The following is a 12,243-nucleotide window of genomic DNA, read 5'->3' as shown; positions in this document are numbered from 1 at the left end:
ATAAATGGTGTTGGGAAAACTGGACAGCCATATGCAAAAGAATAAAACTGGGCCACTATCTTATACCACACACAAAAATTAATTCAAAATGAATTAATGACTTGAATGTAAGACCTGAAACCATAATACTTCTAGAAGAAAACACAGGCAGTAAGCTCCTTGACACAGGTCTTGGTGATGAGTTTTTGAATCTGACTACAAAAGCAAAAGCAACAAAAGTGTAAAAAAGTGGAACTAAATCAAACTAAAAAGCTTCTGCACAGCAAAATAAACCATCAGCAAAATGAAAAGGCAACCCTTTATTCTTTTAATTTGGCCATACCACATGGCATGCAGGATCCTAGTTCCCCAACTAGGCATCGAACCCAGGCCCTGGCAGTGAAAGTGCAGAGTCCTAACCACTGCACCACCAGGAAATTCCCAAAAGGCAACTTTCTGAATGAGAGAAAATATTTGCAAATCATATATCTGATAAGTGGCTAACATCCAAAATATATAAAGAACTCATATAACTTAACAGCAAAAAAACAATCCAATTGAAAAATGGGGGCTTCCCTGGTGGCGCAGTGGTTAAGAATCTGCCTGCCAATGCAGGGGACACAGGTATGAGCCCTGGTCCAGGAAGATCCCACATGCTGTGGAGCAACTAAGCCTGTGTGTCACAACTACTGAGCCTGCACTCCAGAGCCTATAAGCCACAACTACTGAGCCCGCGTGCCTAGAGCCTGTGCTCCGCGACAAGAGAAGTCACTGCAATGAGAAGCCCGCACACCACAACAAAGAATAGCCCCCTGCTCACCGCAACTAGAGAAAGCCCACACACAGCAATGAAGCCCCAATGCAGCGAAACAAACAAACAAAAAACCCAAAAAACCCCACTTCTACAGGGTAGGAACAGATGACCTTAAGACTTCTCAGCTATTGTGCCAACTCAAAATGTGCCCCCCAACAATTTCCAAACACCCTAAGGGCAGTTCTGTCCCCAGTTAAGACACTGAGCCAATCCTTGTATCTTCAGCTTCATCTCTTTTCTTTCATGTTGAAGGCTTCATGGTTACCCAAACATGTCTTGTTCTTTTTCTGTTTCCTCTAACTGGAATACTTTGCTTTGATCCTTTCAACTGGATCACTTCTAACTCATCCTTCAGATTTCAGCTTCTGTGTCAACTTCTCTTGGAAACCCTCACTGAACTTCCAGGTTGGGGTTAAGTGTTCCCAGAGGGACCAAGTGCTATGCAATTGCCTGGTTCTATCTTTAACTTCCTCACTAGTCTGTGAGCTCTGAGTGTCTCCATTTGCTCATCACTATATCTCTAACACCAAGCACTATACTTAGCATATGGTAGATGCTTAATGAATATACAATGAATGAATATTATAAGAGGAAAGTGAGAAAATAAGAAACACCCAGTTGTTTATCAGCAGTCTTAAGCAGAGACATGAGTGTTCCAGCAATCATAAAAGTCTCCACTTCTGAAAATCCTTCATAAAATGAAGGCTAAAGATTGTACTTGCATCAAAAACTCAAAGATCAACTCAATCAATCAACTCAATCAACTCAATCAACTCAAACTATGATTAAAAAATAGTAGGGCTGGGCTTCCCTGGTGGCGCAGTGGTTGGGAGTCTGCCTGCCGATGCAGGGGACACGGGTTCGTGCCCCGGTCCGGGAAGATCCCACATGCCGCAGAGTGGCTGGGCCCGTGAGCCATGGCCGCTGAGCCTGCGCGTCCGGAGCCTGTGCTCCACAACAGGAGAGGCCACAACAGTGAGAGGCCCGCGTACCGCAAAAAAAAAAAAAAAAAAAGTAAACGTTTCTGAGAATCTGAAAAAGATTTTATATATATACATATATATACATATATATATATATATAACTGAATCACTGGGCTATACATTTAAAACATGACCTTATAAGTCAATTAAACTTCAATAAAATTTTTAAAAAATTTTTTCTTCTTAGGACCTGCGCAGAAGGGGAGAGGCAGCACATCGAAAGGAGGGCCTCTGGAGTGTGGAGTTCCAGAGTTTCGAGGGAAAATAAATATTTAGCTCAGAGAGGTCTAGCACTTTCCCCAGTGACTCATGATCAGCAAGTGGCAGATGGAACCAGGTTTCCTGACTTTCACTGTAGTGGGTCACTGTGTCTGAGAGTGATTAGAATAAATTAAGCAAGTGAACAAAGAAAATTACCTACTGGGTCAATGAAAACCAACTTCTTTCCTCAAAGGAGTGGTTTATGTTTTGAAAAGTACCTTAGTGGGGAGACCTTCAAGATGGCAGAGGAGTGAGACATGGAGATCACCCTCCTCCCCACAAATACATAAGAAATATATCTACATGTGGAACAGCTCCTAGAGAACTCCTACTGAAGGCTGGCAGAAGACCTCAGACTTCCCAAAAGCCGTGTGACTGAGAGGGTCTTGGTGCTCTGGCCGGGTGTCAGGCCTGTGCCCCTGAGGTGGGAGAGCCAACTTCAGGACATTGGTCCACCAGAGACCTCCCAGCTCCATGTAATGTGAAACGGCGAAAACTCTCCCAGAGATCTCCATCTCAATGCTAAGATCCAGCTCCACTCAATAACCAGCAAGCTACAGCGCTGGACACCCTATGCCAAACAACTAGCAAGACAGGAACACAACCCCACCCATTACCAAAGAGGCTGCCTAAAATCATAATAAGGTCACAGACACCTCAAAACACACCACCGGACGCAGTCCTGCCCACTAGAAAGACAAGACCCAGCCTCATCCATCAGAACACAGGCACCAGTCCCCTCCACCAGGAAGCCTACACAACCCACTGAACCAACCTTAGCCACTGGGGACAGACACCAAAAACAACGGGAACTATGAACCTGCAGCCTGCGAAAAGGAGACCCCAAACACAGTAAGTTAAGCAAAATGAGAAGGCAGAAAAACACACAGCAGATGAAGAAGCAAGGTAAAAACCCACCAGACCAAACAAATGAAGAGGAAATAGGCAGTCTACCTGAAAAAGAATTCAGAGTAATGATAGTAAAGATGATCCAAAATCTTGGAAATACCATGGAGAAAATACAAGAAACGTTTAACAAGGACCTAGAAGAACTAAAGAGCAAACACACAAGGATGAACAACACAATAAATGAAATTAAAATTCTCTAGAAGGAATCAATAGCAAAATAACTGAGGCAGAAGAACGGATAAGTGACCTGGAAGATAAAATAGTGGAAATAACTACCGTAGAGCAGAATAAAGAAAAAAGAATGAAAAGAATTGAGGACACTCTTAGAGACCTCTGGGACAACATTAAATACACCAACATTTGAATGATAGGGGTCCCAGAAGAAGAAGAGAAAAAGAAAGGAACTGAGAAAATATTTGAAGAGTTATAGTTGAAAACTTCCCTAATATGGGAAAGGAAATAGTCAATCAAGTCCAGGAAGCATAGAGAGTCCCATACAGGATAAATTCAAGGAGAAACATGCCAAGACACATTTTTTTTTTTTTTTTTGCGGTACGAGGGCCTCTCACTGCTGTGGCCTCTCCTGCTGCAGAGCACAGGCTCCGGACGCGCAGGCCCAGCGGCCATGGCTCACAGGCCCAGCCGTTCCACGGCACATGGGATCCTCCCAGACCGGGGCACGAACCCGCGTCCCCTGCATTGGCAGGCGGACTCTCAACCACTGCGCCACCAGGGAAGCCCCAAGACACATATTAATCAAACTATCAAAAATTAAATACAAAGAAAAAATATTAAAAGCAGCAAGGGAAAAACAACAAATAACATACAAGGGAATCCCCATAAGGTTAACAGCTGATCTTTCAGCAGAAACTCTGCAAGCCAGAAGGGAGTGGCAGGACATATTTAAACTGATGAAAGGGAAAAACCAACAACCAAGATTACTCTACCCAGCAACGATCTCATTCATATTTGACAGAGAAATTAAAAGCGTTACAGTCAAGCAAAAGCTAAGAGAATTCAGCACCACCAAACCAGCTTTACAACAAATGCTAAAGGAACTTCTCTAGGCAGGAAACACAAGACAAGGAAAAGACCTACAATAGCAAACCCAAAACAATTAAGAAAATAGTAATAGGAACATACATATTGATAATTACCTTAAATGTAAATGGATTAAATGCTCCCACCAAAAACACAGACTGGCTGAATGGATACAAAAACAAGACCCGTATATATGCTGTCTACAAGAGACCCACTTCAGACCTAGGGACACATACAGACTGAAAGCGAGGGGATGGAAAAAGATATTCCATGCAAAAGGAAATCAAAAGAAAGCTGGAGTAAGTAGCAATTCTCATATCAGACAAAATAGACTTTAAAGACTATTCCAAGAGACAAAGAAAGACACTACATAACGATCAAAGGATCAATCCAAGAATAAGATACAACAATTGTAAATATTTATGCACCCAACATAGGAGCACCTCAATACATAAAGCAAATGCTAACAGCATAAAAGGGGAAATCGACAGTAACACAATAATAGTAGGGCACTTTAACACCCCACCTTCACCAATGGACAGACCATCCAAAATGAAAATAAATAAGGAAACACAAGCTTTAAATGATACATTAAACAAGATGGACTTAACTGACATTTATAGGACATTCCATCCAAAAATAACAGAATACACTTTCTTCTCAAGTGGTCACGGAACACTCTCCAAGCTACATCACATCTTGGGTCACAAATCAAGCCTACGTAAATTTAAGAAAACTGAAATCGTGGGCTTCCCTTGTGGCACAGTGGTTGAGAGTCCACCTGCTGATGCAGGGGACATGGGCTCATGCCCCGCTCTGGGAAGATCCCACGTGCCGTGGAGCGGCTGGGCCCGTGAGCCATGGCCGCTGAGCCTGTGCGTCCGGAGCATGTGCTCCGTGATGGGAGAGGCCACAACAGTGAGAGGCCCGCGTACTGCAAAAAAAAAACAACAAAAAAACTGAAATCGTATCAAGTATCTTTTCCAACCACAATGCTATGAGACTCGATATCAATTACAGGAAAAAAATCTGTAAAACATATAAACACATGGAGGCTAAACAATACACTACTTAATAACCAAGAGATCACTGAAGAAATCAAAGAGGAAATAAAAAAATACCTAGAAACAAATGACAATGAAAACACGACCACCCAATATCTATGGGATGCAGCAAAAGCAGTTCTAAGAGGGAAGTTTATAGCAATACAATCCTACCTCAAGAAACAAGAAACATCTCAAATAAACAACCTAACCTTACACCTAAAGAAATTAGAGAAAGAAGAACAAAAACCCCCCAAAGTTAGCAGAAGGAAAGAAATCATAAAGTTCAGATCAGAAATAAATGAAAAAGAAATGAAGGAAACGATAGCAAAGATCAATAAAACTAAAAGCTGGTTCTTTGAGAACATAAACAAAATTGATAAACCATTAGCCAGACTCATCAAGAAAAAAAGGGAGAAGACTCAAATCAATAGGATTAGAAATGAAAAAGGAGAAGTAACAATGACACAACAGAAATACAAAGGATCATGAGAGATTACTACAAGCAACTATATGCCAATAATATGGACAACCTGGAAGAAATGGACAAATTCTTAGAAAAGCACAACCTTCTGAGACTGAACCAGGAAGAAATAGAAAATATAAACAGACCAATCACAAGCACTGAAATTGAGACTGTGATTAAAAATCTTCCAACAAACAAAAGCCCAGGACCAGATGGCTTCACAGGCAAATTCTACCAAACATTTAGAGAAGAGTTAACACCTATCCTTCCTAAACTCTTCCAAAATATAGCAGAGGGAGGAACACTCCCAAACTCATTCTACGAGGCCACCATCACCCTGATAGCAAAACCAGACAAAGACGTCATGAAGAAAGAAAACTACAGGCCAATATCACTGATGAACGTAGATGCAAAAATCCTCAATGAAATACTAGCAAACAGAATCCAACAGCACATTAAAAGGATCATATATGATAATCAAGTGGGGTATATCCCAGGAATGCAAGGATTCTTCAATATACGCAAATCAATCAATGTGATAAACCATATTAACAAATTGAAGAAGAAAAACCATATGATCATCTCAATAGATGCAGAAGAAGCTTTTGACAAAATTCAACACACATTTATGATAAAAATCCTCCAGAAAGTAGGCATAAAGGGAACTTATCTCAACATAATAAAGGCCATATATGACATACCCACAGCCAATATCATTCTCAATGGTGAAAAACTGAAACCATTTCCTTTAAGATCAGGAACAAGACAAGGTTGTCCACTCTCACTACTATTATTCAACATAGTTTTGGAAGTTTTAGCCACAGCAATCACAGAAGAAAAAGAAATAAAAGGAATCCAAATTGGAAAAGAAGTAAAGTTGACACTGTTTGCAGATGATATGATATTATACATACAGAATCCTAAAGATGCTACCAGAAAACTACTAGAGCTAATCAATGAATTTGGTAAAGTACTAGGATACAAAATTAATGCACAGAAATCTCTTGCATTCCTGTACACTAATGATGAAAAATCTGAAAGAGAAATTCAGGAAACACTCCCATTTACCACTGCAATGAGAAGAATAAAATACCTAGGAAGAATCCTACCTAAGGAGACAAAAGATCTGTATGAGGAAAATGATAAGGCACTGATGAAAGAACTTAAAGATGATACAAACAGATGGAAAGATATACCATGTTCTTGGAATGGAAGAATCCAAGATTGTGAAAATGACTCTACTACCCAAAACAATCCACAGATTCAATGCACTCCCTATCAAACTACCAATGGCATTTTTCACAAAACTAGAACAAAAAATTTCACAATCTGTATGGAAACACAAAAGACCCCGAAGAGCCAAAGCAATCTGGAGAACGAAAAACGGAGCTGGAGGAATCAGGCTCCCTGGCTTCAGACTATATTACAAAGCTACAGTAATCAAGACAGTATGGTACTGGCACAAAAACAGAAAGATAGATCAATGGAACAGGATAGAAAGCCCAGAGATAAACCCACGCACATATGGTCACCTTATCTTTGATAAAGGAGGCAGGAATGTACAGTGGAGAAAAGACAGCCTCTTCAGTAAGTGGTGCTGGGAAAATTGGACAGGTACATGTAAAAGTATGAGATTAGATCACTCCCTAACACCATACACAAAAATAAGCTCAAAATGGATTGAAGACCTAAATGTAGGGCCAGAAACTATCAAACTCTTAGAGGAAAACACAGGCAGAACACTCTATGACATAAATCACAGCAAGATCCTTTTTACCCACCTCCCAGAGAAATGGAAATAAAAACAAAAATAAACAAATGGGACCTAATGAAACTTCAAAGCTTTTGCACAGCAAAGGAAACCATAAACAAGAACAAAAGACAACCCTCAGAATGGGAGAAAATATTTGCAAATGAAGCAACTGACAAAGGATTAATTTCCAAAATTTACAAGCAGCTCATGCAGCTCAATAACAAAAAAACAAACAACCCCATCCAAAAATGGGCAGAAGACCTAAATAGACATTTCTCCAAAGAAGATATACAGACTGCCAACAAACACATGAAAGAATGCTCAACATCATTAATGATTAGAGAAATGCAAATCAAAACTACAGTGAGATATCATCTCACACCAGTCAGAATGGCCATCATCAAAAAATCTAGAAACAATAAATGCTGGAGAGGGTGTGGAGAAAAGGGAACACTCTTGCACTGCTGGTGCAAGCCACTATGGAGAACAGTATGGAGGAAGGAAGTATGGAGGAAGGGACAGTATAGTTTCCTTAAAAAACTACAAATAGGGCTTCCCTGGTGGCGCAGTTGTTGAGAGTCCACCTGCCGATGCAGGGGATACGGGTTCGTGCCCTGGTCCAGGAAGATCCCACATGCTGCGGAGCAGCTGGGCCCGTGAGCCATGGCCGCTGGGCCTGCGCGTCCGGAGCCTGTGCTCCGCAACGGGAGAGGCCACAACAGTGAGAGGCCCGCATAGTGCAAAACAAACAAACAAACAAAAAAAAAACTACAAATAGAACTACCATATGACCCAGCAATCCCACTACTGGGCATATACCCTGATAAAACCATAATTCAAAAAGAGTCATGTACCAAAATGTTCATTGCAGCTCTATTTACAATAGCCCGGAGATGGAAACAACCTAAGTGCCCATCGTCGGATGAATGGATGTGGCACATATATACAATGGAATATTACTCAGCCATAAAAAGAAACGAAATTGAGCTATTTGTAATGAGGTGGATAGACCTAGAGTCTGTCATACGGAGTGAAGTAAGTCAGAAAGAGAAAGACAAATACCGTATGCTAACACATATATATGGAATTTAAGAAAAAAAAAAGGTCATGAAGAACCTAGGGGTAAGACAGGAATAAAGACACAGACCTACTAGAGAACGGACTTGAGGATATGGGGAGGGGGAAGGGTGAGTTGTGACAAAGAGAGAGGCAAGGACATATATACATTACCAAACGTAAGGTAGATAGCTAGTGGGAAGCAGCCGCATAGCACAGGAAGATCAGCTCGGTGCTTTGTGACCGCCTGGAGGGGTGGGATAGGGAGGGTGGGAGGGAGGGAGATGCAAGAGGGAAGAGATATGGGAACATATGTATATGTATAACTGATTCACTTTGTTATAAAGTAGAAACTAACGCACCATTGTAAAGCAATTATACCCCAATAAAGATGTTAAAAAAAAAAAAAAGACAGTATGGTACTGGCACAAAAACAGAAATAGTGATCAATGGAACAGGATAGAAAGCCCAGAGCTAAAGCCATGCACATATGGTCACCTTATCTTTGACAAAGGAGGCGAGAGCATACAATGGAGAAAAGACAGCCTCTTCAATAAGTGGTGCTGGGAAAACTGGACAGCTACATGTAAAAGAATGAAATTAGAACACTTTCTAACATCATATCAAAAATAAACTCAAAATGGATTAAAGACCTAAATGTAAGGCCAGACACTATAAAGCTCTTGCAGGAAAACATAGGCAGAACAGTCTGTGACATAAATCAGAGCAAGATCCTTTTTGACCCACCTCCTACAGAAATGGAAATAAAAACAAAAATAAACAAATGGGACCTAATGAAACTTAAAAGCTTTTGCACAGAAAGGAAACCATAAGATGAAAAGACAACCCTCAGAATGTGAGAAAATATTTGCAAATGAAGCAACTGACAAAGGATTAATCTCCAAAATTTATAAGCAGCTTATGCAGCTCAGTATCAAGAACACAAATAACCCTATCCAGAAATGGGCAGAAGACCTAAACAGACATTTTTCCAAAGAAGATATACAGATTGCCAACAAACACATGAAAGGATGCTCAACATCACTAATCATTAAAGAAATGCAAATCAAAACTACAGTGAGGTATCACCTCACACCAGTCAGAATGGCCATCATCAAAAAGTCTACGAACAATATAGAGAGGGTGTGGAGAACAGGGAACCCTCCTACATTGTTGCTGGGAATGTCAGTTGGTGCAGCCACTATGGAGAACAGTATGGAGGCTCCTTATAAATTAACAATAGAACTACCATATGACCCAGCAATCTCACTCCTGGGCATACATCTGGAGAAAACCTTAATTTGAAATGATACATGCACCCCAATGTTTACTGCAGCACTATTTACAATAGCCAGGACATGGAAGCAACCTAAAGTCCATCAACAGAGGAATGGATAAAGAAGATGTGGTATATATATACAATGGAATATTACTCAGCCATAAAAAAGAATATTACTCAGCCATAAAAATAATGCCATTTGCAGCAACATGGATGGACCATCATATTGAATGAAGTCAGACACAGAAAGACAAATATCATATGATACCGCTTATATGTGGAATAAAAAAAAAGGGGTACAAATGAACTTATTTACAAAACAGAAGTAGAGTCACGGATGTAGAAAACAAACTTATGGTTACCAGAGGATAAGTGGGGGAAGGGACAAATTGGCAGATTTGGACTGACATATACACACATAATACACACATATTATACATAAAATAGGTAACTAATAAGGACCTGCTGTATAGCACGGGGAACTCTACTCAATACTCTGTAATGGCCTATATGGGAAAAGAATCTAAAAATAAAAGAGTGGATATATGTATATGTATAACTGATTCATTTTGCTGTACACCTGAAACTAACACAACATTGTAAATCAACCATATTCCAATAAAAATTTTTTAAAAATTTGGTTGATAGAGTTAGTTGGAAACTCTTCTGTTGCTATGAGGGTAAATCTTAAAGGTTCTCATCACAAGAAAAAAACGTAACCATGTGAGTTGATGGATGTTAACTAGACTTACTGTGAAAGTCATTCTGCAATATATATTGTACACCTTAAACTAATACGATGTTTTATGTCAATTATATCTCAATAAAACCGTGGGGGAAAAAACAGTAAAAACTACATTCTGGTATTATATACATGGTGTTCATCAATTTTACCACAGCTGGTAAAAATACAACTTTTATAAAACTCAACCAAACATACTGAAATGGGAATAATCTAGAAAACAGATTTAAGTATTGATATATTTTGGCCTCTAGAAAGGTATCCTCCCATTCCAATAAACTCAGAAGCATTCTAATTTATACATTAGTGTAACTTTTGACTTTGGTGAGTGTATACCAGTTTCCCAGAGCTTAAACATGTTAAGGGTGAGCTAACAGATGGTGAATCTGTCCCGTCTTGTACTTTGGTATGTAGAACTTAAAACTGTAATATAGTCTGTCAGAACGGCAAGACCATGACACGTAAGTCACATTACCAATATGATGAATGTTCTCCTTGATGACTTCACATTCTATTGGCCATCTTGGAGCCTGCAGTGGCCCACTGCTGGAGAAAAAAGCAAAGAGATCTCGGGGTTCTCGAAGACGTGAGTTTACTTCACCAAGGTCATCATGAAGAAGCTGTCTGCTCTTAAGAAGTGGTGAACTCAGCATAAGGGAATCTGCCAAAGGGAAAGGGAATGAGTGAACAGTTTCCTCTTCTTCCTTGGGAACTTTACTGCTCAACTGTAACAAATATGTAAGTTTAAGCACTGTATTAATATATTAGCACAGATACGCAATCCTATGACATGTTTCTCCTTCAAAGAGATTTAGTACGGGATGACAGCATCAAAACTATAAAACGTTAAGTTAAAGTTCTGCCTTAGTCTGTTAAACATTTAAATGTAAAGCTTTAGAGTAAGTTAGAAGAAACTTTTTTCTTTTTTTTAAATCAATGTTAATGGGTCAAAGACATTTCAACAGTGGGTTACAAATAAAAGTTACTTAACGTGTGTTATTATTTTTGTCTAGAGAGAGGCAAAAAAGAAAACTTTCAATTCAACCACTAGTGTTTTAGAAAAAAAGGACATAAAACTTTATTAACTACAGTGAAACAATCTACAAATTACATTTCAAGTTCATAATATAACCATTCAAAGGACAGAGAGACTTACAAAACAGGGAGGTAGATAGGGGCAGAGGAGTGAGCAGGGGCAGAAGAGAGAGAAGAGTTCTTGGGAAATAAAGAATGGGAAAAAAGGGAGGAAAACAAGGGCGTTCAAGGACAAAGGGGGAAAAAAGGGAAATGAGAGGAAGAATGAAAAGAAAGGGAAAGAGGAAGGAAAGGCTGAAGGCCCCTAGGGTGGTAACTCCCAGCTCTGGTGGGGAGAGCAGGAGGGACAGACATTTCCTTACAGGAGTTTCCATTTTCTGGTCTGGAAGGACATGAAATACCTCTGCTCACAGCTTCTATCTGTCTGTGCACAGTTGAAGATAGACTGGTAGGCCCTAGAAAGGGGAAGGAAGAGGTATGGTTGGTCCGATGGATCTTTCTTTTTCCTGCCCGTGTCCCCTATACCTTTCCATCCCCCGCCCCCACTTTGGGCCCCTGCATTTCTGTGTCTAAAATATTTCCCCCACTGTTTAATGCAGGGGGAAAAGGCAACAAACATTTGAAAAGATGGTAAAGCTGCTCAATCTCACTCATAAAGAAATGTAAATCAAAATGACAAGGAGATAACGGTTTTTTACCTAACAGACAGGAAAAACATTTATGTGTTTTCACACTCACCCTGGCAAAGGTGTAAGTAAACAAGTACTCTCATAACTTGCTGACAAAAAGGCAAATTGGTGCAAACTTTCTGGAAAGCAATTTGGCAATGTCTAGTAAGATCTAAAACACCCAAACCCTTGATTCGGCAATCCCATTGCTAGA

General features: G+C 40.0%; 1 protein-coding gene across 6 annotated transcripts in view; it reads right to left on the bottom strand.

Annotated features, from left to right (window-relative positions):
- AGBL2 (AGBL carboxypeptidase 2) overlaps window positions 1–12,243 on the bottom strand; it is a 44,056-nt gene that overhangs the window by 26,429 nt on the left and 5,384 nt on the right. For all 6 annotated transcript variants that reach the window (XM_027114705.1, XM_027114704.1, XM_027114700.1 and 3 more), the window contains 2 exons: window positions 11,724–11,816; window positions 10,802–10,987 (listed from right to left, as the gene is read on the bottom strand). In XM_027114705.1, the coding sequence (XP_026970506.1) occupies window positions 10,802–10,987; window positions 11,724–11,816 (279 nt within the window). The remainder of the gene's footprint in view (window positions 1–10,801; window positions 10,988–11,723; window positions 11,817–12,243) is intronic.

The sequence above is a fragment of the Aethalodelphis obliquidens genome, unplaced genomic scaffold (assembly GCF_003676395.1).
Source record: "Aethalodelphis obliquidens isolate GAN/ISIS:26980383/991018 unplaced genomic scaffold, ASM367639v1 scaffold14, whole genome shotgun sequence".
In the NCBI taxonomy this organism is placed as follows: Eukaryota; Metazoa; Chordata; class Mammalia; order Artiodactyla; family Delphinidae; genus Aethalodelphis; species Aethalodelphis obliquidens.
The sequence above is the reverse complement of the archived record's forward strand: the minus strand, read 5'-3'. Positions and strand labels throughout refer to the sequence as shown.